The sequence below is a fragment of the Puma concolor genome, chromosome E3 (assembly GCF_028749965.1).
Source record: "Puma concolor isolate L17-30 chromosome E3, mPumCon1.1.hap2, whole genome shotgun sequence".
NCBI lineage: Eukaryota > Metazoa > Chordata > Mammalia > Carnivora > Felidae > Puma > Puma concolor.
The window spans coordinates 3,344,152-3,367,191 of NC_141682.1; the positions used below are offsets into that span (position 1 = coordinate 3,344,152).

At 45.6% G+C, this 23,040-nt stretch overlaps 1 protein-coding gene across 2 annotated transcripts in view; it reads left to right on the top strand.

Moving 5' to 3' along the window:
- SDK1 (sidekick cell adhesion molecule 1) overlaps positions 1–23,040 on the top strand; it is an 888,233-nt gene that overhangs the window by 364,490 nt on the left and 500,703 nt on the right. For both annotated transcript variants that reach the window (XM_086692476.1, XM_086692475.1), the window contains exons 3-4: positions 5,210–5,316; positions 7,542–7,689. In XM_086692476.1, coding sequence (XP_086548602.1) covers positions 5,210–5,316; positions 7,542–7,689 — 255 coding nt within the window. The remainder of the gene's footprint in view (positions 1–5,209; positions 5,317–7,541; positions 7,690–23,040) is intronic.

The following is a 23,040-nucleotide window of genomic DNA, read 5'->3' on the forward strand; positions in this document are numbered from 1 at the left end:
AAAATATCTAGCACCAAACAGGGTAAAATCCACAATGTCTAGAATGGAATCAAAGATTATTAGGCATGTAAAGAGGAAGGAAAGCATGACCCTTAAGGAGGACAAAAATCAATCTATTAATCTATCGAGCCAAAGCTGGCACACATGTTAGAATTAGCAGAGAAAGGCACTGAAACATCATAACTATATTCCCTGTGATCAAAGCTAAATACATACAAGATGTTAAAAGGCCGAAATCAAACTCCTGAGGATGAAACCTGTGATATCTGAGATGAAAAACACACTGGATGGGAGAGTAGCAGAGTAGATGTTCCAGAAGAAAATGTTAGTAAACTTAAAGATACAGCAGTGGGATTATCCACAATGAATGGCAGATATAAAAAAAAAAAAAAAAAAAAAGGGAATCAAACACAATGAAAAGAGCATTAGTGACTTACAGGACAACTTTAGAGAGTCTAATGTGAGTGTGTTTGGAATCCCAAAGGAGGCAGGAGTGGAAAAATAGTTGAAGAAATCAGATGGCAGATGTTCTCCAGTTGATGAAACCTACAAACCCCCCAGTGCGGGAAGCTCCTCTGGTCCCTGTAGTGGTGTTACTGGCCAATGCAATAAAGAAGAAAAATACAAAAGAAATAGCATCTAGATTGTAAGACATAAAAATGTCTTTTATTGAAGGTCTTTTATTTCTACATCGTCTATGTAGAAAATGTGACATTATCTATAAACAAGCTGCTAAAACTAGTAAGTGGGCTTAGCAGTGTTCCAGGACGTAAGATCAGTGTTCAGAAATCTTCAGACCCTGAGACAAAGCAGCTAATTAGGCTTCATTACTACACCATGGGAAAGACTCCTCTACATGTTTTGTGTTTTGTTGTGCTTTTGATCTGCTGTGTCCCCCAGTCACCAAGAGGAAAGGTCTGTTTAACAGAACTCTTCCGTTAGGTGACATGTGATGACCCACTGGTTTCTCCATCATCTCACTGAACTGAGCACGACACCCACCCGTGTCTTTGCGCAAGGGCGTGGTGCCCCCAGCTGTCTGGTTTCAGTTTTCCCGACTTGGTTTATAGTCACTCTTTTCTGCTGCTTAATTCTCCACTGGTCTTGTCCTCTTTGAACTGCCCAGCTCACAATAATCACAGTTATATTTTGGCTCAAATGAACTAGTCTTACACAGTTTGGCTCCGAGAAGTAGAATCCCTTATAGGCCCATGCTGTTTACAGCTCTGGGTCCTAAGATCTCCTTAACGTATTTCAGTTTGGGGTTTTCATTTCAGTATTTTGCTTGTGAAAGAAGCCAGCTATAGACTCATTCCACTTGTGATTATTATTTTTTAATGTCACATAGGAAATTTATAAAAAATAGAAGTGAAAGTCTAATTATTTATCATCTCCTCTCACAAAAGAAGAATGAAAGTAATCCCAAGAAAGGTATAAGTGGCTTACAGTTTTTTTTTTTTTCATAACCTTTTTTTCCCACTTTGAATAAGATTGGGCTTTGGGCCAAGATAGGAAAGTTTATTATAGAACTTGGTTGTTTATTTTCATGCAAAATAGATATTTTTATACCAGCATAAAAAAATTAAATTGTGGGGGATAGTCTTATCTGAAGTGGCCTGAAATGAATGTAGACCCCCATTCAAAGAAAAGAGCCTCATATCTAGTTGGTTTTTTTTTTAACGTTTGTTTATTTTTGAGAGAGAGAAAGAGTGCGAGCAGGGGCAGGGCAGAGAGAGAGGGAGACACAGAATCCGAAGCAGGCTCCAGTCTCTGAGTTGACGGCACAGAGCCTGGTGTGGGGCTCGAACTCGCAAACTGTGAGATCATGACCTGAACCAAAGTCCGATGCTTAACTGACTGAGCTATGCCAGAGCCCTGTGCCTTAGATCTAGTTTTAATGGGCATGAGAGTTCTGTTTTGTGAATTGAATTATGTCACCTGACTTCAGAGGGAGAAGTGCGGATGTGCCTTCGCTATTCTGAACCACGGTGGGACTGTGAGACCTGTGTCCTTAGAGTAGCTCGCTGTTGTTGGAAGAACCGCTCAACAGTAAGTAGCCAGTCTACAACCAGGCAGCATTTTGTCAGACACTTTCTAAGCTTTTAGCGCTGCACATTCAGGAAAACTCAGAACAGGTTTATTTGTCCCAGTTTTGGGGGGATTGTTTATCACCTAATGGTTCTTAGTGGTTTGCCAGGAAGCCATGAGTTCTAAAAGAGAGGATTCCGAGAGGCATTATTTAGGTTTTTCTGTGACCACGGTGAGTGCCTGGTAACGTGAAAAGATTTTCCAGCCGCGGTTATTTTGGCTGTGCTCTGGAGGGTAGGCCTTGGGGGGTTCTAGGACGAGCCACAGGGGCAAACTCTCTCTGACGGAAATGGAAAAGGAAGTTGTTGCCTGGACGCCGGGTTGGTCCCCGAACCACCGGCAGACTGAAGGAGCCTTCAGAGCCAAATCGGCCTGGGAGCCGTTCCCCCCGGGGCTCCTGCCGCTGCTCCCACTGGGCCCGGGATGCCGTTGTTTGAGCCTCTGCCCCGACTGGCACTGGACACCGCGCTGTGCCCCTGGTCCAGGGCTCTGCTGAGCCCCAGCACCGATGCCGTCCGACCGCTTCTCCATTAGCCCCACTTCTCAGCCTCAGGTCTAAAGACCCAGAGTACGTGTGTCCAGGGGTCTGCCTCCACTGAGACCCACAGAGTGGAAAATTCTCCAAACACAGGACAGTGCTCTAGATCCTAGGCAGCCCAAACCAGGTCACACATTCACTCCAGGCAGGGCTAGTCAGGCCATTGTTTACCGGCCGAAATGGAGCTCAGGTTGCTTGTTAGAGAAACCCTGAGGTGGGTCATGTGGCCCATCCTGAGAGGCAGCTCAGAACTAAGGTATTCTCCTACTGGAGCAGAAATGGACGTTTAAACCCTTGGTTTTATTGTGATTTTGTGCTTGATTTTCTTTAATTTGCTCTTCCTGATAACGAACTGGCCCTGGAAAATGTTCTGTTAGTCTAGTAGAGACTCTGCCTTTATCCAGTGAATACAAACATTCCCTGCTGTGTTTATTTGAAATGGGAGCAGGCATTTTCTATATTTTGGTGGCATATGGTGCTAAGATTTTATCATACTTTCTTCTAAAGAGCCAGGAAACTTTCTCTGCTTAAAAATGTGTGTTTATAAACAATGGGCTTGCAGTGAATATTCCCATCTGTTAGGTGAACATAATTTGTGTAGGAATTCCTGTAATAGGTGGAGTACTTTGCAACTTTTTGTATATTTTTTCCCTGGCGAGACATGAGACTAAAGAGTTGGTACGGAACAGCATATGCCTAATACTCAATTTTGTATCTGCTCCTCCCTGTGGTTTGAAAACACTGCTATTTTCATGCATTAGTACATACGATTACTGTAGAAATTCATAAGAATTTAAAATCTATTTAGGACCCCGCAAGAGAGAGAAAATGGAATGGATAACAATTATATAATCGCGGACATGTTGCAGAGGTGACACTGTGCGTGTGGTTTTTTTCAAACACGTGCTCCTGTGACTCGTGCTATTTCATTTCAAAACACCCATGTTGGCTTTGTGTCAACTTAATCTCAAAACCCCTCCTTATTATAATCACAGTTATGTAACCATCAAAGCTGCTCATCCTTCCAGTCTTGACTTGTCATTTAAATAAATGGCGTTGACTCTTTGTGTTCAGTTTGATCTTACTCTGATTATCCACACTAATTAATTTTGTGTTTGAGATGAGCCATTCCTCAGAATAGAATAAAATTTTGAAGATTAAAACTCAGCGATATTTTTTCATAAAAGATTTTATTAATCTTGTCATGGGACTGTCAAGATGGTTATCAGAGGGAAAACATACTTTGATTAATATTTGCTTAGTGCTGAATTACCTATATTGTCCAAGTGTTTTATTCACTTAAAAATTAGGCCTTTAAGTTCCTTTTTCGGGTTGACTAATTGGACATACTTGAATAAAAAGTTGAGCAATCAGTTGAATATAAGTGATTTCAAGCTATGCTTAGGAACTGAGCCAAGAAAGCCTACCATACGTGGTGCTTTTTACCTGAGTTTTAAAAGTTTCTGGTTATCCTTTGTTAGGAGAAGTAGTTTTAAATTGATGATAATTATGTACGGAACCTCTCTGTAATGAAGGATAGCATCACTCAGTTTTCTCTTTTTCGGAAGATAGGCTACCTTTAAGACTGGGTTTTAGCTCTCTGTGTTCTTTTTTGTAGTACACACCTTCCCATGTGTACGAAGTAGCCAGGACTCAGCCTCATTCTTGGTTTGTTTGTGAACATGGCCTAGAAACCAGTTAGTGTACTCTCTCAGGTATTGTGAAAGGTTGGGGCTCCAGAGCTGTAAAACTCACTTCAAGTGGTCCTTCGTTATAAATCTTACTTGCTTATGGATTTCAAACCATCCTAAGTTATAAAACTAACCATAAACCTAAAGCAGGGCTTTTATGGAAACTGTATCTTCTAAGTACATTTTTTTTCTACCATGAAATGTTACTGAAGTTTTTAGAAAGTCTTTGATTTGAAGGATGACGATTGCTTACAGCCACGACGATGGAAAATACAAGTGAAACCACCTTTCAGTTATCCAAAATGTTTTTAAAGTTAATGTCAGACCGTGTGTGGGGAAGTGGGCAAGGGAAGTGTGTGAATTATGTTGGGGGGGTGGTCTGCAACACTGAGTGTCCCTGCTCTCTGCCTCGATGACACCCGTGTCTCATCCTGAAAGTGTGGCTTGAATTTTTATATAGAGTGACACAACACATTATATAAAGATGGTTTCCAGTTCTAGAAATAACTTTTAGAAATTCTGACAGAATTATAACACTTTTTGTTGAAAGGTCTCGTTTACATGTAATGACCTTCAGCTGTTTCACATTTGTCATGTGTTCAGCTAGTTGTGCGTGATAAGTACTCCATGCATGGCGTCGTGCTGGGTGCCAGGGCACAGCCATGAACCAGGCAGGTCTAGAGGCTGGTTGCTTGTGCCCCTGACCGCCTAGCTGGGGAGACAGACATCGATTATGTAATGTCACAAGTAATTTGCATTTGGGGTAAGCGTGTTGGCCACGGAAGGATTGCATAGACGGTTCACCAAAAATGCTTGTTGAACACTTGCAACATGTGGTGCCAGAACTGCTCTAGACACAGGACCATTAATACTTCTTTTTGGTGTTTGGCAGGTACATTATCCCGTCCTTACAGAGGCTTGACGCTGGGTTTTACCGCTGTGTGGTGCGAAACAGGATGGGAGCTCTCTTGCAGAGAAGATCAGAAGTTCAAGTCGCATGTATGTGTGCATTGGAAAAGTCCCCAAGTGATGAATCACAGAAACAGAGTGTCTGTGGGGAATGCCGATCAAAATCACCGTTACCTGTTGTGGGAATTGAGACTGTGTCTTAGATTCTCTTTGGGATAGGGTCATTGCTAAAATTTGTTGGGAGACAGGTAGCCAGTGTAGCTGGCCCAGTGTTGGTGATGGGGCTAATGAGGCAAATAGCACTTGTGTAAAATTCACCCGTCAGGGGCTCTGTCAGGCACTGGGGAGGACAAAAAGACATAAAAAATGAACAGGATGCCTTCTCTTTTATGAATTAGCTGCTCGTGGCTTTTATTATCATTGTTATGTTCAGATTCAAATGTTTTTCAAATAAAAAATTAAGCCCAATTAGATAAAATTTCTTCAGTTCATAATTAGTTCTTTCCAGCAATTTGTTTAGAAATCCTTTAGCTCCACGATAGAAAGTACACGGATAGTAATGTCCTAGACGGTATTACTGTCTAGGTATTACTGTTGGGGACCTGATGCATTCTCTGTGGGCAAGACTCATTTTAGAGAATGCGGCTTCTGAAAGTAACTGAAGGGGAGATACCAGAATGCAGGGAGTTTGCACATCGTTAGCAGGAATTGGAGAGACAAGCTGGTCTGCACAAAGCACTTAATACTTTTCTAGTCCAAAACCTGGCAAAGTAGGGTCCTTCTAAAACGGCCTGTCAGCTTTATTACATTTTGAATTTACTACCGAAATGTCTCTTCATTTAAAAGAAAGCAGAAAGTGTTATGCTACTTTAAATTACGTATTAATACGTTATAACGGATTTGAGAGAACTCGAGAGATCCTAAACTGGGCTGTGCCAACCAAAAAAGACAGTATTTTCTCTTTGTTATTTTGACCACAGGTAAGGCCTATAGTTTTCAGTGTCACTGTATCAAAGAAAACAATTTCTAGTTACTCGTCTATTCTGTCTCTACACGTTTAGTTATGTTTTTAATTACTAGGAAGGCTTAACTTTTCTGAATTGTGGTGAAGTCACTCAGCTAAATCTTACTGCAGGATAATTTGGAACTTGTATTCAATTGAATAATTGAAAACATAATTAATAAATATGAATTTCAGTTCAATACCCCAAACATATTTGAATAAGTTAACAGCTTGGAATTTATGGTAATGTATTAAATTCTATTGAATAAAATTAAATTTTGGACTTTTTCTTGGTTAATTATTTATATCCTTGTTTCTAGAAATTTATCTTTGGCTCTTAGATTTTTTTCTTTCTTTTCTCCTCCTTTTTGTTAACGAGCTTCACTTTAAAAATAACTGTGACTGTTCACCTCATCTGTTTCATCTCCTAGAATATTAAATGCTGTTTATTACATAGGAAATAATTTCCTCTGAATAAAAATTCCATTGATAATATAGATTTGCTATGGACTATGCCAAATTAAATACATTGAGACAAAAAGCATATAAGTCAAATCTGTGTGTATACACATGTGTCTGTCTCTAATCCTAACATAGACATTTTTCAAAAGTTTCAAATGTTACTAATTTAAAAATTGGTGTCCTCTGCCCACATTCTAATGACTTCGTTTTTTCCTGTGACCCCATTTCTTAAAAATGTTAAGCAGCACAAGAGGCTGCAACAGAGCCTACCTGTCCCTAATTAAGTCAACAGTATGGGGTTTGAAGAACCCTGTAAAAACAAGTTCGTGGTTGAAAAAAAAAAAAATCTCTCTTCCAAAAGATCTGTTAGGGAGACAGTCACCCCAGCAACGGAAAGAAGGAGAAAGTGAACCGGGCAGTGGTGGCTGCCTGGGCAGAACTAGCTTGAGAAACTGGGGAGTTGGCGGATAGCTAAGGGCGACTCTAAGGTCTCTGTGGCGGTAGGATGCTTCTCCATAGTTTATTCCAGAATTCAAATCAGTTGCAAACATTTCATCGCGTTGTTGCAGCGACAGAGACCACGAAGTTCTGCTGATGAATGCATTTCGTGGGCACCTTGGAGGCACGTGGCTTTGCCTCCCGCTTCACCTCCCCACCAGATCTGCCCTCGTCAGCACTGCTGCTCAGTCTCTTCTTGTCTTATAGTTTAATTAAAGCACCGGTGGTGACTTTGCTGTAATACATAGTTATTTCCATCTTGGACCCTCCACCGCCCCCCCAACACACACACACACACACACACACACAAAGTAGTTTTCTAGAACTCAAAGGGTCTGATTTTTCTCTGCAGATATGGGAAATTTCATGGATACGGACCAGAGGAAAACGGTTTCTCAAGGACACGCAGCAGTTCTCGACTTCCTTCCCATCAGCAGCTGCCCCAGACCGCAGGTGACGTGGTTTAGAGAAGGGCACAAGATCGTTCCCAGCAGCAGAATGTAAGTTGCTCCAACTTTAAAATACAACTCTTGGCGCTTGTTGGCACCATTTATGTATCATTTAATGAAGTTCACTGTATCGATTAAGCCCTGAGAAGAATGATGTGGCCTCGTAGTCCTTCCCCAGGCCGTGGTGAGTGGCTCTTTGAGGACCTGGCGGGGAAATGTTTCGGCAGTTTGAGGAAATCGTCATCCCGTAAAGTTAGTCTGCAGAGTGCTGCCCGCCCTGAGTAAAGAAAGCATCCTTACTTGGTCGTTGTGGTCCGTTTTTCCCTTTCTGGATGCGCTTTGTAAGATATTGTCATCCCTGAGTTGTTTAGCTCCAAGTGCTAATTTAATGAGTGCCGGTATTTACTTAGCTGTGGGGGTTTTTTCCCTCTTTTTACTGAACCATGTTCGATACCACTTTCTCTGACGATAAAACAGTAATTACTGCTTATTTCTCTTTATCCTTTTATCCTGCCGTGACAGTTTTATTTCCCTTCGTCTAATTAGTGGTTCGGCATCTATTGCAGAATACTGCTTTGTGATTAGTTAAGCATTATTTCAGGGTGTTCCTGCCTATCCCGCATTCAAGGTATTTATCTAATGCCAAACAGATTTTCTTCATTTAGAGCTTTAAGTGATTCAAAGAGAACATTTCACATACATTTCATAAGTGGGCATTTTGCAATACAATTCAAAGTTAATATACCAAATATAAACACTGCAAGGATGAGCATTTCTGAAAGAATCCTGAAATGCTATAAGCTTGGGCTAAAAGTTAAGTACTTACACCATCAGATGGTTGCACTCATACAAAGATTCATGAGAAGAAAATGCTTTTGTTTTATTCTCTTCTTTCCAAAAAGGATGTGTGTGTGTGTGTGTGTGTGTAGATAGATAGATAGATAGATAGATAGATAGATATATACACATACATATAAAACACAGTTTGCTGAGTAGGTTTTAAACGTAACTCTGAAAGTCACCGTGGGGTGTAGACTTGCTTTCTCTCCTGCCTGCCCATCCACGGGATCCCTTCTCTAGTCCAGCTGTCATGCTCTCCCAGCCGGGCATCTGAACCTGCTTGACCTTAGGCCATTCTGAATCCCATTTAACAAACGTTTCTTACCCTTGTTATTGGAAACAGGAAGACTGTTGAAATGTACAAACACAACATTTAAAAATGTTAATGGGGCATCTGGGTGGTCAGTCAGTTAAGCATCAGACTCTCGATCTTAGCTCAGGTCTTGATGTCACAGTTCCTGAGTTCAAGCCCCTCATCCGTCTCTGTGCTGACAGTTGGGAGCCTGCTTCGGATTCTGTTCTCCCTTTCTCTCTCCCCCTTACCCACTCAAGCTCTGTCTCCGTCTGTCTCTCTCTCAAAAATAAATGAACATTAAGCAAATTTTTTTAAATGAAAAAAATGTTCGTAAAAATTCTAATTACCTCAGAAAATGGGAACCTGCTTTCCTTTTTCCTTATTTTGGGAAGAGTTGTTTGTGTGTCCAACTTTATATTGCTTCCATTGATAGCAGATGCCTCTTCGGGTCGGTGAAACGAAGAACAGGGATCAATTTTTCATTCTTTTAGAAACCTGTTAGGTTGAACACAAGGCAGCTGAGATGGACTCTGGCAAAATATTCTGGAGAGTTCTAGCATTGAGCCCAGCATGGCTGGGCCAGTTTGGGAAGAATGCCGGGGAAGAGGAGGTGTGAGGGAGGATGAGGGGATCAAATTAAGCTTCTCCAACACTGGAGCTTCCCTTCATGTCCATGGGGGCACGGCCCACGGTGGTCGCCGTCTGGCAATTCGTTTTTGACTTGTGGTCTAGGTGTCGGCATTTATTCGAGAAGTATGAAAGGAGGTAGAGTGAAATAACAAGTCTTAACTTGAAAAGCTTTTCTTGTTTTACTTGCAGATTCTTGCCAAAGACTCTTGAATTCCTGGTGAGCTAATGATGTAAAGATGCTAAGTAGGTTTTAACTTGGTGTCACATCAAACAAATGGCCTGCGAAGCTATTGATGAATCTCCAATGTCAGTAGAATAATATGCCGGTGATCCCTTTTTTAGGAGATGAGATGAGATGAGGCTGATTAGGGATATTTACACATTTGTAAGGCCCTTCAGGTTTCATATTTTCCACCTCATCATCACCCCCGTATTTATTAAGTACCTGCTGTGCAGGACATCATAAATCAGCATGTGTGTGGTTTTCTCTGCGAGTTTATACATCATTCAGAGATAGAAAGTTCGGCTTTGCATGGCAGTTGGAAGGGCATTTCTGCAGGGCCCCTGTCTGGATGGTTGGCAGACAGAAGTCAGATGGCGTTAGATCTGTTCTGCACCACCAAAGGTGTCATTTGAAAACAAATGTTTGGCTCAAAGCGTTTCACTCATATTGAAACAGGTCAAGCTTCTGTACCTGCTGTAACCTGATTATCTGTGGTCCCTTCCACCACATGGGTTTGGGGAGGGCGAGGGGAAGGTGGTCCTTGGCCACAGGGAGGAGGAGCCTGGTCTCGCCAACCCCACCCCCTTATTGTTAACATTACCGCGGGATCTTCAAAATGTGAGCTTTCGGCTTACGGTTTAATTTTTTTCGCTTTCAAGGGAAACAACAATTCTAACGATAATTCCTGACTTGAAAAGTTTGTTGGATGGCTTAGTAACAATTTTAACAGCGGCCATTAATTATTGGACACCTTCTCGAAACACGTCTTCCCTGATCCTCACCATTGCCGTCAGCTGTGCTTGGAGCTCGCGGACTGCAGACGGGATGCCGAGGGTCCTCCCAAGGGGCACACAGCTGACCGGTGGCCCTCTGGCTTCTGCGCCAGGCCTGTCTAGGCTGATCCTTCTTTTCACTTTGTCTTGCCAAACCCTCTTCGTGTCTTTGAAGTATTTTTTGCATATGCTACTTTTGTTCCTATTTCTCCCTTTTAGAACGTCAGCCTTCAGTGTGAAACACTATAGGTCGGCGTGAGCCACAGGCCCACACAAACTCTCGTGCCCACGTAGCCCTGAGCGTGCCTGTGAGGGTGTTATTTATATGTATTCCCTTGTGTTGGGGCTGTAAGTCGCTAACTTCAGAAATTTTTGACAAAAGAGAAGGCAAACGTGGTTTTCCAATTAAGGCACGGGCTTTACAACATTCCGAGGCCTAGCGGGGGATGGGGTGGAAATGAGGTCTGTGTAGCACTGGGTGAGGGGCAGCGGGAGACGGAGGGCCGCTGCCGTGTGCCGAGCCCAGCACCCTGTCACCAGCAGCCTCTCTGCTCCTGCACCGCATACTTGTTGAGTGAGGAGGCTTCCGTCGTGTAGCAAGAGGAGCGGCAAAACTTCATCACCATCCCGGAAAAGGAGCTGAAGTGAGCGTCCCGGAGGTGGATGTGAGCTGCTTCCCATTCACAGGAGAATGAGGCCAAATGAAAAACTCACACAGTTCTGATGGCAGTTTGGGCCTTTTCTCCCGATTCATTCACCGAATACGTCCTGAGGACCTACTACCTGCCAGGCACCGTTCCAGGCACCGGCTGTGCCGCAGGAAACCAAAGAAAGGCCCTGTCCTCAGGGAGCCCGTCTCCAAGTGGAAGGAGACGTGATAGGCCAGCTGGTGACAACAGAGAGGAGAAAATGAAGCCGGGCGTGCAGTGGGGAGAGGGGGGTCCGGTGGGTTGCTGTTGTAGATGTGCGTTCAGAGAAGCCCTCTCTGATAATAACCGGAGACCTTTGAGCAGAGACCGGAAGGAGTCAGGGAGGAGGCCTGGGAGTAAATCAGGGAGAGGAGCAGATGAGGGAGCAGAATGGCCGGTGCGTTGGAGGCATGGCCCGGGTGGGCCGAGGGAGAGGGCTGGAGGTGAGCTTTTGGAAGTGGCTGAGCCTGAGTCCTAAAAACAGTTGTCTTAGCCAGAGTGAGGACCTTGGCGTTTGCTCTGAGGATCTGAGCGGAGCAGCCATGCACTCTTCCTTGTGACCCTTCTGTTAAGAATTATGTTCAGAATAGGGCAGCTCTGGGGCAGCAGAATCAGAGACCAGGAGGCCTGTTAGGGGTTTGCTGCAATGGTTGAGGTGGCTCAGATCGAGTGGTGTGGTAAGTGTCAGATGCTAGTCTCTTCTGAACGTAGAATCGATAGGATCTATGCCGGATTGGATGTGAGGTCTGGGAGGAGGAGGGACGCCATGGAAAACCTAAGACTTGTGGCCCGAGCAGCCGATGGGATGGAGTTACCGTTTCCTGAACTGGAGAGATGATTGGGGGCAAAACAAGTTTTGTGTATGTTGGGGGGAGGCTGGTGGTGGCATCTGAAATTTGTTTTGTACGCGTTTGAGGCACACAGCAGATGGTTAGGAGGATGCACTCATGAGATGGTTGGATGTATCAGACTCAAGGTCAGCAAAGAAGCAGAGGCTCTGCGTTCGTGACATTTAAAGCTCTCTGCAGCTCTGTGTGACACACACAAGCCAGTGAGCGAAACCCAGAGGGTTCCCTCGTATCTCTGAAATGCTTGTGGCCGCAGGTCACAGAGGATGACTCTGGCTGAGCTAAAAGACCGTGCATTGGAGTATCAGAGCCAAGCCAGGAGAAGGAGGGGACGGGGTGGCACCGGGATGTTGCCCAGGAGCAGGGAGTGAGTCGGCACCTGAATGGCTTCCCGAGGATGTGAGGTCCTATGCTGGAGCTTGTGACCGTGTCAGGTAACACAGCAGAGGGGCAGTGGAGCTGCAGAAGCAAGAGGGCACTCGCAAGTGGGGGGTGGGACAAAGAAGAAAAGGCGAAGTCTCATGACTGGTGCACCCGGGTTCAGTGCCAGTGCCCCCTGATATGGCACGGGCCGGCAGCCAGCAGCGTTCTCGCGTCTCACCTTCAGCCGTGAGCTGGTGAGAGTCACGACCCCGTGTGGCATGTGTCGACCGTCTCCTCCAACAGTGTCAGCCTCCCCTGGGTGCTGGCTGGCTAAGCCCTCCTTGTACTGAGAACTGGGTCTGACCCCGCAGATACACACTGCTGGAATGTCTGGGTAAATGAGGAAGTGTGAAGGAAAGTCATGTGATATCTGCAAACTTCCTCACCGAAAGTGGGGGGGGGGGGGGGCGGGGGCGGGGAGCATAGCAAACCTTGAGCAAAATGTTACTGATGAAGGGGTATACACATATCTTCGAAAGGCAAAAATACTTTGAAAGAATTGAGAGTAAGTTATACTCAGAATTTTGAAGAGGCAATTACAGGTTTTATTTATCTGAGAAGCTGCAAAAAAAAAAAAAAATGCATGTTTATTTTTCTGATTTACTGAATCCACACAGTTTGGTATCTCTGCATGTCAAAGATGAGTATAGCCTTGTCTTATAAATACAGTCTAATTTGATAATAAAATTGTCCTGTGTTATTTGGGTTTTGATATATGTCCTTTGTTTCCTTTTATTTCTCACAACGCGAAATGTGAATGCCGATGTCGTGCGGTATTTCTCTTACCTCCAGGAGGTGATTTACGTCGGCAGTTATCAGATTAGGACGCAGAAACTTGTTCTGTGTGGTGCCATTCTTCTGCCTAATTGCGGGCCCTCGTGCTCGGATTGCGTGTTGTAGCCTACCTGATGGGAATGCGGAAACACGGCGTGCTCGCAAGTGTTTTGCAGGGAATGCGAAGCTCACAGGTTCAGTATTTCAACCTCCGGTCAGTTTCGCGGGACGGGACGCCTTGGCAGCAGTGATCTGAATTTTGAAGTACGGGCAGTAAACGGCATCCCGGGCGATGGGGAAACAGCCTGCCTCATAATTGTCCGTGCTCACACACTTGAATGTCCATTAACTTATTACCATTTCATTTCAATCGCGTCAAGAAAGATTTGTTTAAATTAGCGCTTGCGGTGCAAGTCCCAACTTAATGCTTGAATGAAGTAGATCTGGTTGTAAAAATATTTTTATAGTTAACGGGGCTTTCAGAATAATATGCCTTTAAAAATGTTATATTATATTTTATGAGCATTCTGTGAATGTTTATAGAGTATGTCTATACGTGTGAATTGAGCCATATTTGGTGTTAGTGAAAAAGACCAGAAGATGTGGGCTCCAGACCTGCTTCCACCATTAATTCTGACCTTGGGCAGATAACTTACTCTGGTTTGCTTCCATTTTCTCAGGTCAGAATGAGGAAGGTGTGCTCGATGACCACTGAGGTCCTTTCTGGCGCTCATGTTCAAGCGATGCTCGCGGAAGGAAGGGCAGGGCCGGCTCTGCCTCTCCCACTGTCTCCTTTCACGCCTCCAGCACATGCTTATCGAGTGCTAATTTCACGCTGGCACTGTACTAGCTGCCAGGGGTCGAAACGGGGGTGAGGCACTGAAGGGCCTGCCATCGGTGAGCTGTGGCCTCACGTAGAAACAGGTTAATAAACGGGACACTTTCGCCGTGACATAGTGCGGGAGAGAGTGACGTAGAGCGCAAGGCACAGATTGCCAGCACACAGGTTGATGAATTTAACAAATATGTGACAGATGCCAGGCACTTCCCGGTCACGTTCCTGGGACACTGAGTACTCCTGTGCCCCCCAGCCCTGCCCACGGATCTAATTTTTATTGCCACAGGATCGTTTTTCTATTCTAGAATTTCTTGTAAAATGCGACCATAGAATATGCAATCTTTTGTGTCTTGCTTCTTTCAGCATTCATTCTCAAGGTGATAGTAACAACAATTATTAACATTTTTGAGTGCTGGGCTCTATTTTAAGTGTTTTCCATGTAATCACGTAATAATTCAGGAGATCCTTGCAGCAGCCGAATGAACCGTCCTGTTACTATCCCCGCTTACTGATGGGGGCTGAGGTGGACAGAGGCCAGCAGCCGGTCGTGTCAGAGCCCACGCTGTCCCCCCTGTGCTCACTGCTTTCTCAGCCTCTATCGGGAGAGCGAGGAGCCAGGAATATTCTTGGGAGCGATTACTTGTCTAACCAGGAAAGAGCTTGTATTTGCCAAGCTGAAGGGACTGTCATGTGGTCAGGGAGGAGGAAAGGGGGCAGGGAGAGTGCAAAGGGAAGAGACTGGATGGGACATGGGACCTGGAGTCACCAGGGTCTGGGAAAGAACCTGGGTTTATTCCACATGCAGTAGGAAGTCTTTGCAGGAGTTGGTGCTTTTTTGGAAAATGTTTTGAAATTGCGGTAAAATACACGTAGCATATAATTTACCATCTTAACTGTGTTTCTGAGTACAGGTTGGTGACGTTAAGTACGTTCCCAGTGCTGTGCAGCTGTCCCCACCATCCTCGTCCAGAACCATTTCTTCTTCCCACGCTGCAACTCTGTCCCTGTTAAGCAATAACTCCCCGCTGTGCCCGCCCCTGGCACCCCTGGCGCCCGTCCCTCTACTTTTCTGTCTCTGATTTTGACTCTTCCAGGTCCCTCTGTAACTGCAATCATACAGTATTTGTCCTTTCCCCCACTTTTAAATCAGCTTAGTATGTTGAGTTGATTGTGTATTCACACGGAGTTGCAAGAAAGAACACAGGGTGCCTTTAGCCGGTCTCCCCAAATGGTGCTCTCTTGCCATCCTGTCAGACAGTTTCACAACCAGGTTATTGACATTGATACAGTCAAAACACAGCACATTCCCATCACCAAAGCATCCCTTCTGTGTCCTGTTCATAGCCACACCGCTTCGCTCCAGCCCTCACACCCACCCCAGACCTTGGAAATCACTGATCTGGTCTCCATTTCTCTAGTTCTGTCACTTAGAGAATGTCGTGCCAATGGAATCCTGCAGCCTGTCTTCGGGTTGGCTTTCTTCACTCACTGTGATCCTCCGATTCAGTCAGCTCATCGCCTGTGTGGGTGTTCGGCCCCTTCTCGTGTGGTGGTCCTGGTGCGGGTATGCCACTGCCCGCACCACCACTCACCTGCCGAAGGTCAGCTGCGTGGTATCCATTTTACCTCCATTGTGAGTAAAGCTGCTGTAAACATGCGTGTACAGGTTTTCATGTAAACACAGTCTTTGCTTTTCTGGGATAAACGCCCAGGAAAGCAGTGGCTTGGCTATGTGGTAGCTGGATGTTTAGTGTTGGTAAGACGATGCCAAACTGTTTTCTGGAGCGGTTGTACTCTTTTAGATTCCTCCCAGCAGCGTGTGAGTGATCTAGTCTCAGCCTCCTCACTAGCATTCACTGGTGTCACTGTTTTTTATTTTAGCCACCCTGATAGGTGTGCAATTATAACTTGCTGTGTTTTTAGTTTGCATTCCCTAGTGGCTAATGATGTTGAATATCTTTTAATGTGTGGATTTTAAAAAGAACCAAGTAGGAAAAAACTGCATTTCTCGAAGGGAAAAATATAATCATTTATTTAAAAAGTCCACTGAAGGGCACCCAGGTGGTTCATTCGGTTAAGTGTCTGACTCTTGGTTTCACCTCAGGTCATGGTCTCAAGGTTCATGGGATCGAGCCCCATGTTGGACTGCACACTGAACGTGGAGTCTGCTTGGGATTCTCTCTCCTTCTCTCTGCCCCTCCCCCACCCGTCCTCCCTCTCTCTCTCTCTCTCTCTCTCTCTCTCTCCCCCCCTCTCCCCCTCTCCCCCTCCCCTTTCCCCCTCCCTCCATCTCTCCTTCCCCCCTCAAAATAAATAAACTTTAAAAAATAAATGAAATAAAAAGTCATTTGAATGGATGAAAGAGCAGAAAATAAGCAGCTGAAGTGAAAAATACTATCCTGTATAGGTATGAGGAAGAAACTCAGAATAAAGCACAGAGATAAAAAAGACAGAAAATATAGAAGACAGGCTCAGAGATGAAGAGGATAGAATAATCACTTTAGCTCTAAGAAGGGTCCAGAAGGAAAGAATGGAGAGAACGGGGTGCGGATAATGTTCAGAGATAATTGTCATAGTATTTCCTAAAACGATGGATCCTCAGAGTCAAAAGGCAGATGAAGCTCCAACGAGGATAAATGAAAATATATCCAAATCTAGACGTGTTCGAGTGTCACTGTGGAACTTCAAAGTCAGAGAAAAAACCTTAACAGCAACCATACGTGTAATTCAGGCTGCCTCAAAGGAACAACAATTAGATCTCAGCTGACAGCAGTAGTAGGGAAGATAGCGGAATAATAGCTTCACCCTTCCAAGGGATGTAACTCTAATCATGGAATCCCACATCCGGCTAATCTGCTCTCCCAAACCAAGGGAGACCTGAGGATATTTTCAGACAAGACTGGGAGTTGACGTTTCTGAAACGTGTGCTAAGAGAACTGCCATCAGTGGGCTTGAGGAGAAAGGATGCTGAATCTAGAAGGAAATGGAATATTAGGAATGTTGGTCTTTGTTTGATTTTTTTCTAGTTAGGAAATGTTTAGTAATTGTAGTTTAAATATATTTAAATAAAAGATAATGAAGCAGGGCAGGTTGAGATGATTCTTTGGGATTTTTTTTTTAAGAATGGCTGCTGAAGGGGGCCCCCTGGGTGGCTCCCTTGGTTAAGCATTGGCCTTCGGCTCAGGTCGTGATCTCGTGGTTTGTGAGTTCGAGCCCCGTGTCGGGCTCTGTGCTGACAGCTCAGAACCTGGAGCTGCTTCAGATTTTGTGTCTCCTTCTCTCTGCCCTGCCTCCAGCTCACACTCTGTGTCTCTCAAAAATAAGCAAACATGGAAAAAAAAAAAAAAAAAAGAATGGCTGTAGAGAAATGGTGAGTATCCATAATGGGTACCTGACATCAAGCAGGTTGTTTTTCCGTTAAGGTGGGAAATACCAAGTGCTCCTGGGTAGCTCGGGCAGTTGAGCATCTTACTCTTGATTTGGGCTTAGGTCATGATTCTGGGGTCTTGGGATCGAGCCCTGTGTCGGGCTCTGTGCTCAGCATGGAGCTTGCTTAAGATTCTCTCTTTCTCAGGAGCCCCTGGGTGGCTCAGTCGGTTGAGCTTCCGACTTCGACTCGGGTCATGGTCTCGCAGTTGGTGAGTTCAAGCCCCATGTCGGGCTCTGTGCCAACAGCTCAGAGCCTGGAGCCTGCTTCAGATTCTGTGCCTCCTTGTCTGTATCTCTCTCTCTCGCTCTCTCAAAAATACGTAGACATTTAAAAAAAAGATTTGCTCTTTCTGTCCCTCATGCATTCTTTCTCTCTTAAAAGATGATTGGGGGGGTGGGGGGGGGGTACCAGAGAAAATCCATATGCTAGTGGAAATTCTCCACTAGAGAAGGAGAATGTGAAGAGTGAAGGGAGTGTGAGTGTGGCTGGAGGAACAAGGTCTGGAGAAGGTGAGAGGCCAGGCAGCCTGGGCACCCACAGAGGGGGCCTGAGAAGGAAGGCCTCGGCAGGGTGGGTTCGCAGGTTTGTGCCCTGTGTGCGGGGGCCCTTCCGGAAGGGGGGCCTTTGGTAGAGTGAAGGGCAGCTTCCGCTGTAACACGACAGACACCTTATGTGGGTGTGGATGCATGTGGCTTGGCTGATGTGGGAAACTGAGGGCTTGTGGATTTTTATCTTCTCTGCATATTGGGAAGAGGTTTAAGTTTAGAGTGAAGTGTGGCACAGGAAGAGATGTGAAGATGCTTAAGATAACCATCCAGAGAGTCCAAGCAAACTGAGAGTCTCGCTAGGCTCATGGGACCCTCTGAGCGCACATGTGTAGTTGTGGTTTGCGGGAATGGATCTCTTCGTAACGTTTAGTAATTCTGGTGTAGTTGTACAGAAGATGGCTAATCGGATTCAGAGACGGTGAAGTCTCGCCTGTCAGATGGGAGTAAAAATAAGGATGTCCAGGGTAGTTTGCAGAGATTTGATGGCCCTCAGCTTTCTGAGGGAAGAAGTGACGGGTGGTCATGCATGGCAGAGTCAGAGGGCTGTGGGAGTCTGTGAAGTAGTGGAAATGAGTGGAGAACGGAGAGGAAGTGCTGCCTTGGGCCCCCCAGGTCCTCTCATCTTCACCTTGGCTATTCCTTCCAGCCCCAGACAGCTGGTGTCTCCTCCCGCTGGAAGGGAGAGACTGGGTGGTGCTATCCAGAATGGTGGCCAGAGGTAAATTTTTGTGGCACGAACTTCGGCCCTTAGGGAACCCGAGAAGGGTATGTGGGGGAGAGAGGGTGGGCCAACAGATAAGTCCGCTGGACTGTCCGATGAGACACGGCTTCCAGCGGCCTCTCTGAAGTCATCCTGGGAGTCCACAGTTGCAAAGCTGAGGCCACTGGGTCCCCACCCTCCTTTGTGCTCTCTCCTCCCTCCCTCCTTCCTGCTTCTCTGTGACCTCACCCACCCGGAGTGAGGCCACACAGAAGCTGCTGCAGAATGACTCTGTTCCCCAGGAGACCTGGGCTAGGACCTGAGGGATTTGAGGTTGAATGATGATGAATGGAACTTTCATAAGGCTTGGCAAGGCTAAGGGAGTGACCCTGGGTGCGGGGCTGACATGACATGCAAGACAGTGTCAGCAGAAGTGAGAGGGTTAGACACCCAGGTTCACAGCGTGAGGGTGCTCAGCCACCTGGGATGATGGCAGGAGGAGGAGTCCAAGGGAGAAGCAGAACCGGGAGAGTCCTTCTTGGGCAAATGGAGCAAGCAAGAAGAAGCCGAGCAGGGGATGTGTGGAGAGTAAATGGTGGTGTGACTCCATCCCGTGGGGGCAAAGGGCTGGGGTTTGGAAGGAGGAGAAATGGGCACTATAAAAGTGCCCACTGATGGCTCTGGTGGCGCTTGCTCTGCGTAGACTGGACACCGGGAAGCCCTTCTGGAAATGCTCCTCTGGGTGGTTGGCTCCAACATCTGGAACTTTGGAATCCCACTGCTATAGACTGACTGTCTATGCCCTCCCACCCCCACCCCAGGTCATAGGTTGAAATCCTCATCCCTAGTGTGATGGTGTTAGGAGGTGGGGCCTTGGGAAGGTGCTTAGGTCACAAGGGCGGAACCCTCGTGAATGGGATTAATGCCCTTAAAAAAGAGACCCCAGAGAGCTCCCTCCCCACTTCCACCTTGTGAGCACAGAGCAAGAAGCCAGCTATGAACAAGGAAGAGGGCCCCCATCAGACACCAAATCCGTAAATCCGTCAGTGCCTTGAGCTTGGACTTCTGGCCTCTAGAACTGTGGGAAGCAAATGTTTTTTGTTTATAAGCCATGTATGGTATTTATAGCAGCATGAATGGACTGAGACACCCACCCAGGAGGTGTCTATCCTGGGACAGGTCACATAGCCTCACAGTGCCTCTCCTACAGGGAGCAGGGAGACTCATCTGTTCCTCCTGAGTTGTCCTGAGATTTAGAGTGAGAAGTAATTTACCAACTCATGTTTGAGGAAGTGACAGATGACCTGTACTGTCACCCATCCTCCCAGATTATGTCCTGGTGCTTACCATAATGGTGCCCTGTGTAGACGAGGCTGTGTATATAGTTGTCTCCGGGAACCGAATGCTAGCTGGGAGAGAGGGACCCCGGGGTAGAGAATGTGCTCTGCCCCGGTGCGTCCTGTGGGCTTTTCCACGTGCTGGTTCATCCCCTAGGAAGTTCCTTTTGTCGTTCCGACCACATCCAGGAGGAGTCCCGTTGTCCGAGCCGATGATATTGCAGGCATATTAGTGTCCGTAGAAGCAGGTCAGAGAAAGATGGGCAGCGCGACATTGCTTCAGTAAACGGCCTGCAGAGCGCTGACTGAGGTTGCACTTGCCGTGCTTCACGTCCACTGTGCACCGTGGGAGGAGGGCCGAGGTTGCCGTGAGAAGTTCAGACTTTCTTTCAGGTTGGCAGGTAGTTTGACACTGTGGGATGAAAGGTTACCCTTTATTTTTTTTTTCTTTTTCTTTTGTTAATTTTTTTTTTTAATGTTTATTTATTTTTGAGACAGAGACAGAGCATGAATGGGGGAGGGGCAGAGAGAGAGGGAGACACAGGATCGGACGCAGGCTCCAGGCTCTGAGCCATCAGCCCAGGGCTCGAACTCACGAACCGTGAGATAGTAACCTGAGCCGAAGTCAGACGCTCAACCGACTGAGCCACCCAGGCGCCCGGAAAGGTTACCCTTTAAACGCCGTTAGATCAGGTTTGGGGCCTCAGCCGGTGGCGGTGGATACCGACCTCGAGGCCTGCTCTATCCTGTGATGCACACAGCTGGAACGAAGGTTGTCATGTATCTTCTGTTCAGTAATGTTTGTGTGGCACGTGTGGGAAGCTTCTGCTCTACCTGCTGCTCTGGGATAAGGGTACCTCACAGGCAGAGAACTGTTCTGAGCAGCGTGAGTGGCCGAAGGGCAGGGGTGGGGGTCTTAGAGTTACTTGGTTCCATTTGAGTTGGCAGTGTAGTGTTTAATGAGAAGACTTTAGTAGGCTATGTACCAATTTTTCATTTGAAAATAAAACACCACTTCATTTTACAAGAGCAGATCTAGTGACAATAATGCATTTCTTTACAAATATTAGCCTATTATACATCTCAAGTCAGTTGCACATAATTGCATTTCACCAACTCTACATAATACTTTAATTAAAACCAGGATAATTAAAATACAGTTTTAATGAACAATAAATTCTGAAGTTGCCAGGCCTGGAATGTGTTATGTGAATCATACCTGCTCTTTTTTTTTTTTTTTTTTTTAAGCTCTTAAATCAGTATCCACATTATGTTTCGAAATGGCAACAGTCTGAGCAAGAGGCATTTTTAATCGTATGTAATAGTGTATACTAGCAAATCATGTATTTCTTTGTGGCTGTCCTATATCTGTCCATCTTCTTGCATGTACAGGTTGTTTGCTACTGGTTGTAAACTCTGGAATGAAGGAAAAGCTTTTACTTGTGGCTTTCTTCCCCGGCTTTATTGATACATAATTAACCTGTAACAGTGTATTAGCTTCAGGTGTATACCATGATGATTTGATATGTGTGTGTGTTTCGAAACGATTGCCACAATGAATCTGGTTAACATCTGTCACCACACAGGGTTAAACCTCCTTTTTGTGCTGAGAAGTTTTTACAACTACTCCCCTAGCAACTTGCAGATAAGCAATGCAGTCTGGTTAGCTCTACTCACCACACACATTGCATCCCCAGGACTTGTGTTGTGACTGGAAGTTTATACCTTTGACCACCTTCACCCCTCGCCTCCCACCCCCACCTTTGGCAACCAACCGCTGATCCGTTTTCTTTCCACGAATTCAGTTCTTTTAGATTCCATGTACACGTGAGATCGTACTGTATTTGTCTTTTTCTGTCTTGCTTTTTTTCAAGGAGCATAATATGCTGAAGGTTCATCCATGTTGTCACAAAATGACAGGATTTCTTTATTGAGGTTGAATATCATTCCATTGTATATGCGCATACATATGTACATAAATATAGATCACATTTTCTTTATCCATTCACCTGTTGATGGACACGTGGCTGTTTCCGTGTCTTGGCTGCTGTGAGTGATACTGCAGAGAACTCGGGGGTGCACACCTGTGTTTGAGACAACGATTTCTTTTCCTGTAGATACACACCCTGAACTAGAGTTGCTGGATTGTATGGCGGTTCTCCTTTTCATTTCTCAGGAATCTCCCAACTGTCTTCCGTCATGGCTGTGCCAGTTGACATTCCCACCAGCAGTGCATGAGGGTTCCCTTTTCTCCACATCCTCTCCAACACCTGTTACCTCTTGTCTTTTTGAGAATACCCACCCTAACAGGTGTGAGTGGGGTCTCATTGTGGTTTTGATATGCATTTCTCTGTTCATGAGTGATGTTGAGCGCCTTTTCGTGCACCTGCTGGCCATTTGAATATCTTCTTCGCAAATGTGTGTACTCAGTTCCTTTGCCCATTTTGAAATGGATTGTTTCTTTGTTTTTGAGGACCTGGCAACTAGCACAGCGCTTGGCCCTCCTGATGCTTCTTAGATGAGTGGATGAATATCTCCTGAATGAATGAGGACATGGCTCTTTGTACTTGGCTCATTGTGGGGAGATGGTGTGGGACCATGTACATCAGATTAAGGTTCGGGAAACCAGGGTCCCAGTCTTAGCTCCATCACTTAGGAGCCCTGTGACCTTGGGCAAGTCCTTTAACTGTTCCCAACAAAGGTAATGTAGTTGGGTCTCTCAGCTGGAGATGGTAAGTAGCAGCTAGCCTATCAAGCTCTTCGAGTTATTACAGGGAACATGTATTTGGTGGATAAAATCACAGATGTGAAAACGCTTGCTAACCTGTCATTGTAATGCCGTGCACTCTTCTTACCATTTCCGTCTGCTCATCATATTCTCCATATACATAAACTCGGATTAGGATTGAAAGTCAGCTCTCACCTCGTTTGGAGCTATGGATTTTTAGGTAGCTTTCATGATGAACTTTTGATCCTTGGTCAAGTGGCCCCTGATAGTATAGAATATAAGGACATCTGCCCCTTCAGCCACCCCACTTTCCTTCTCCCCCCGGT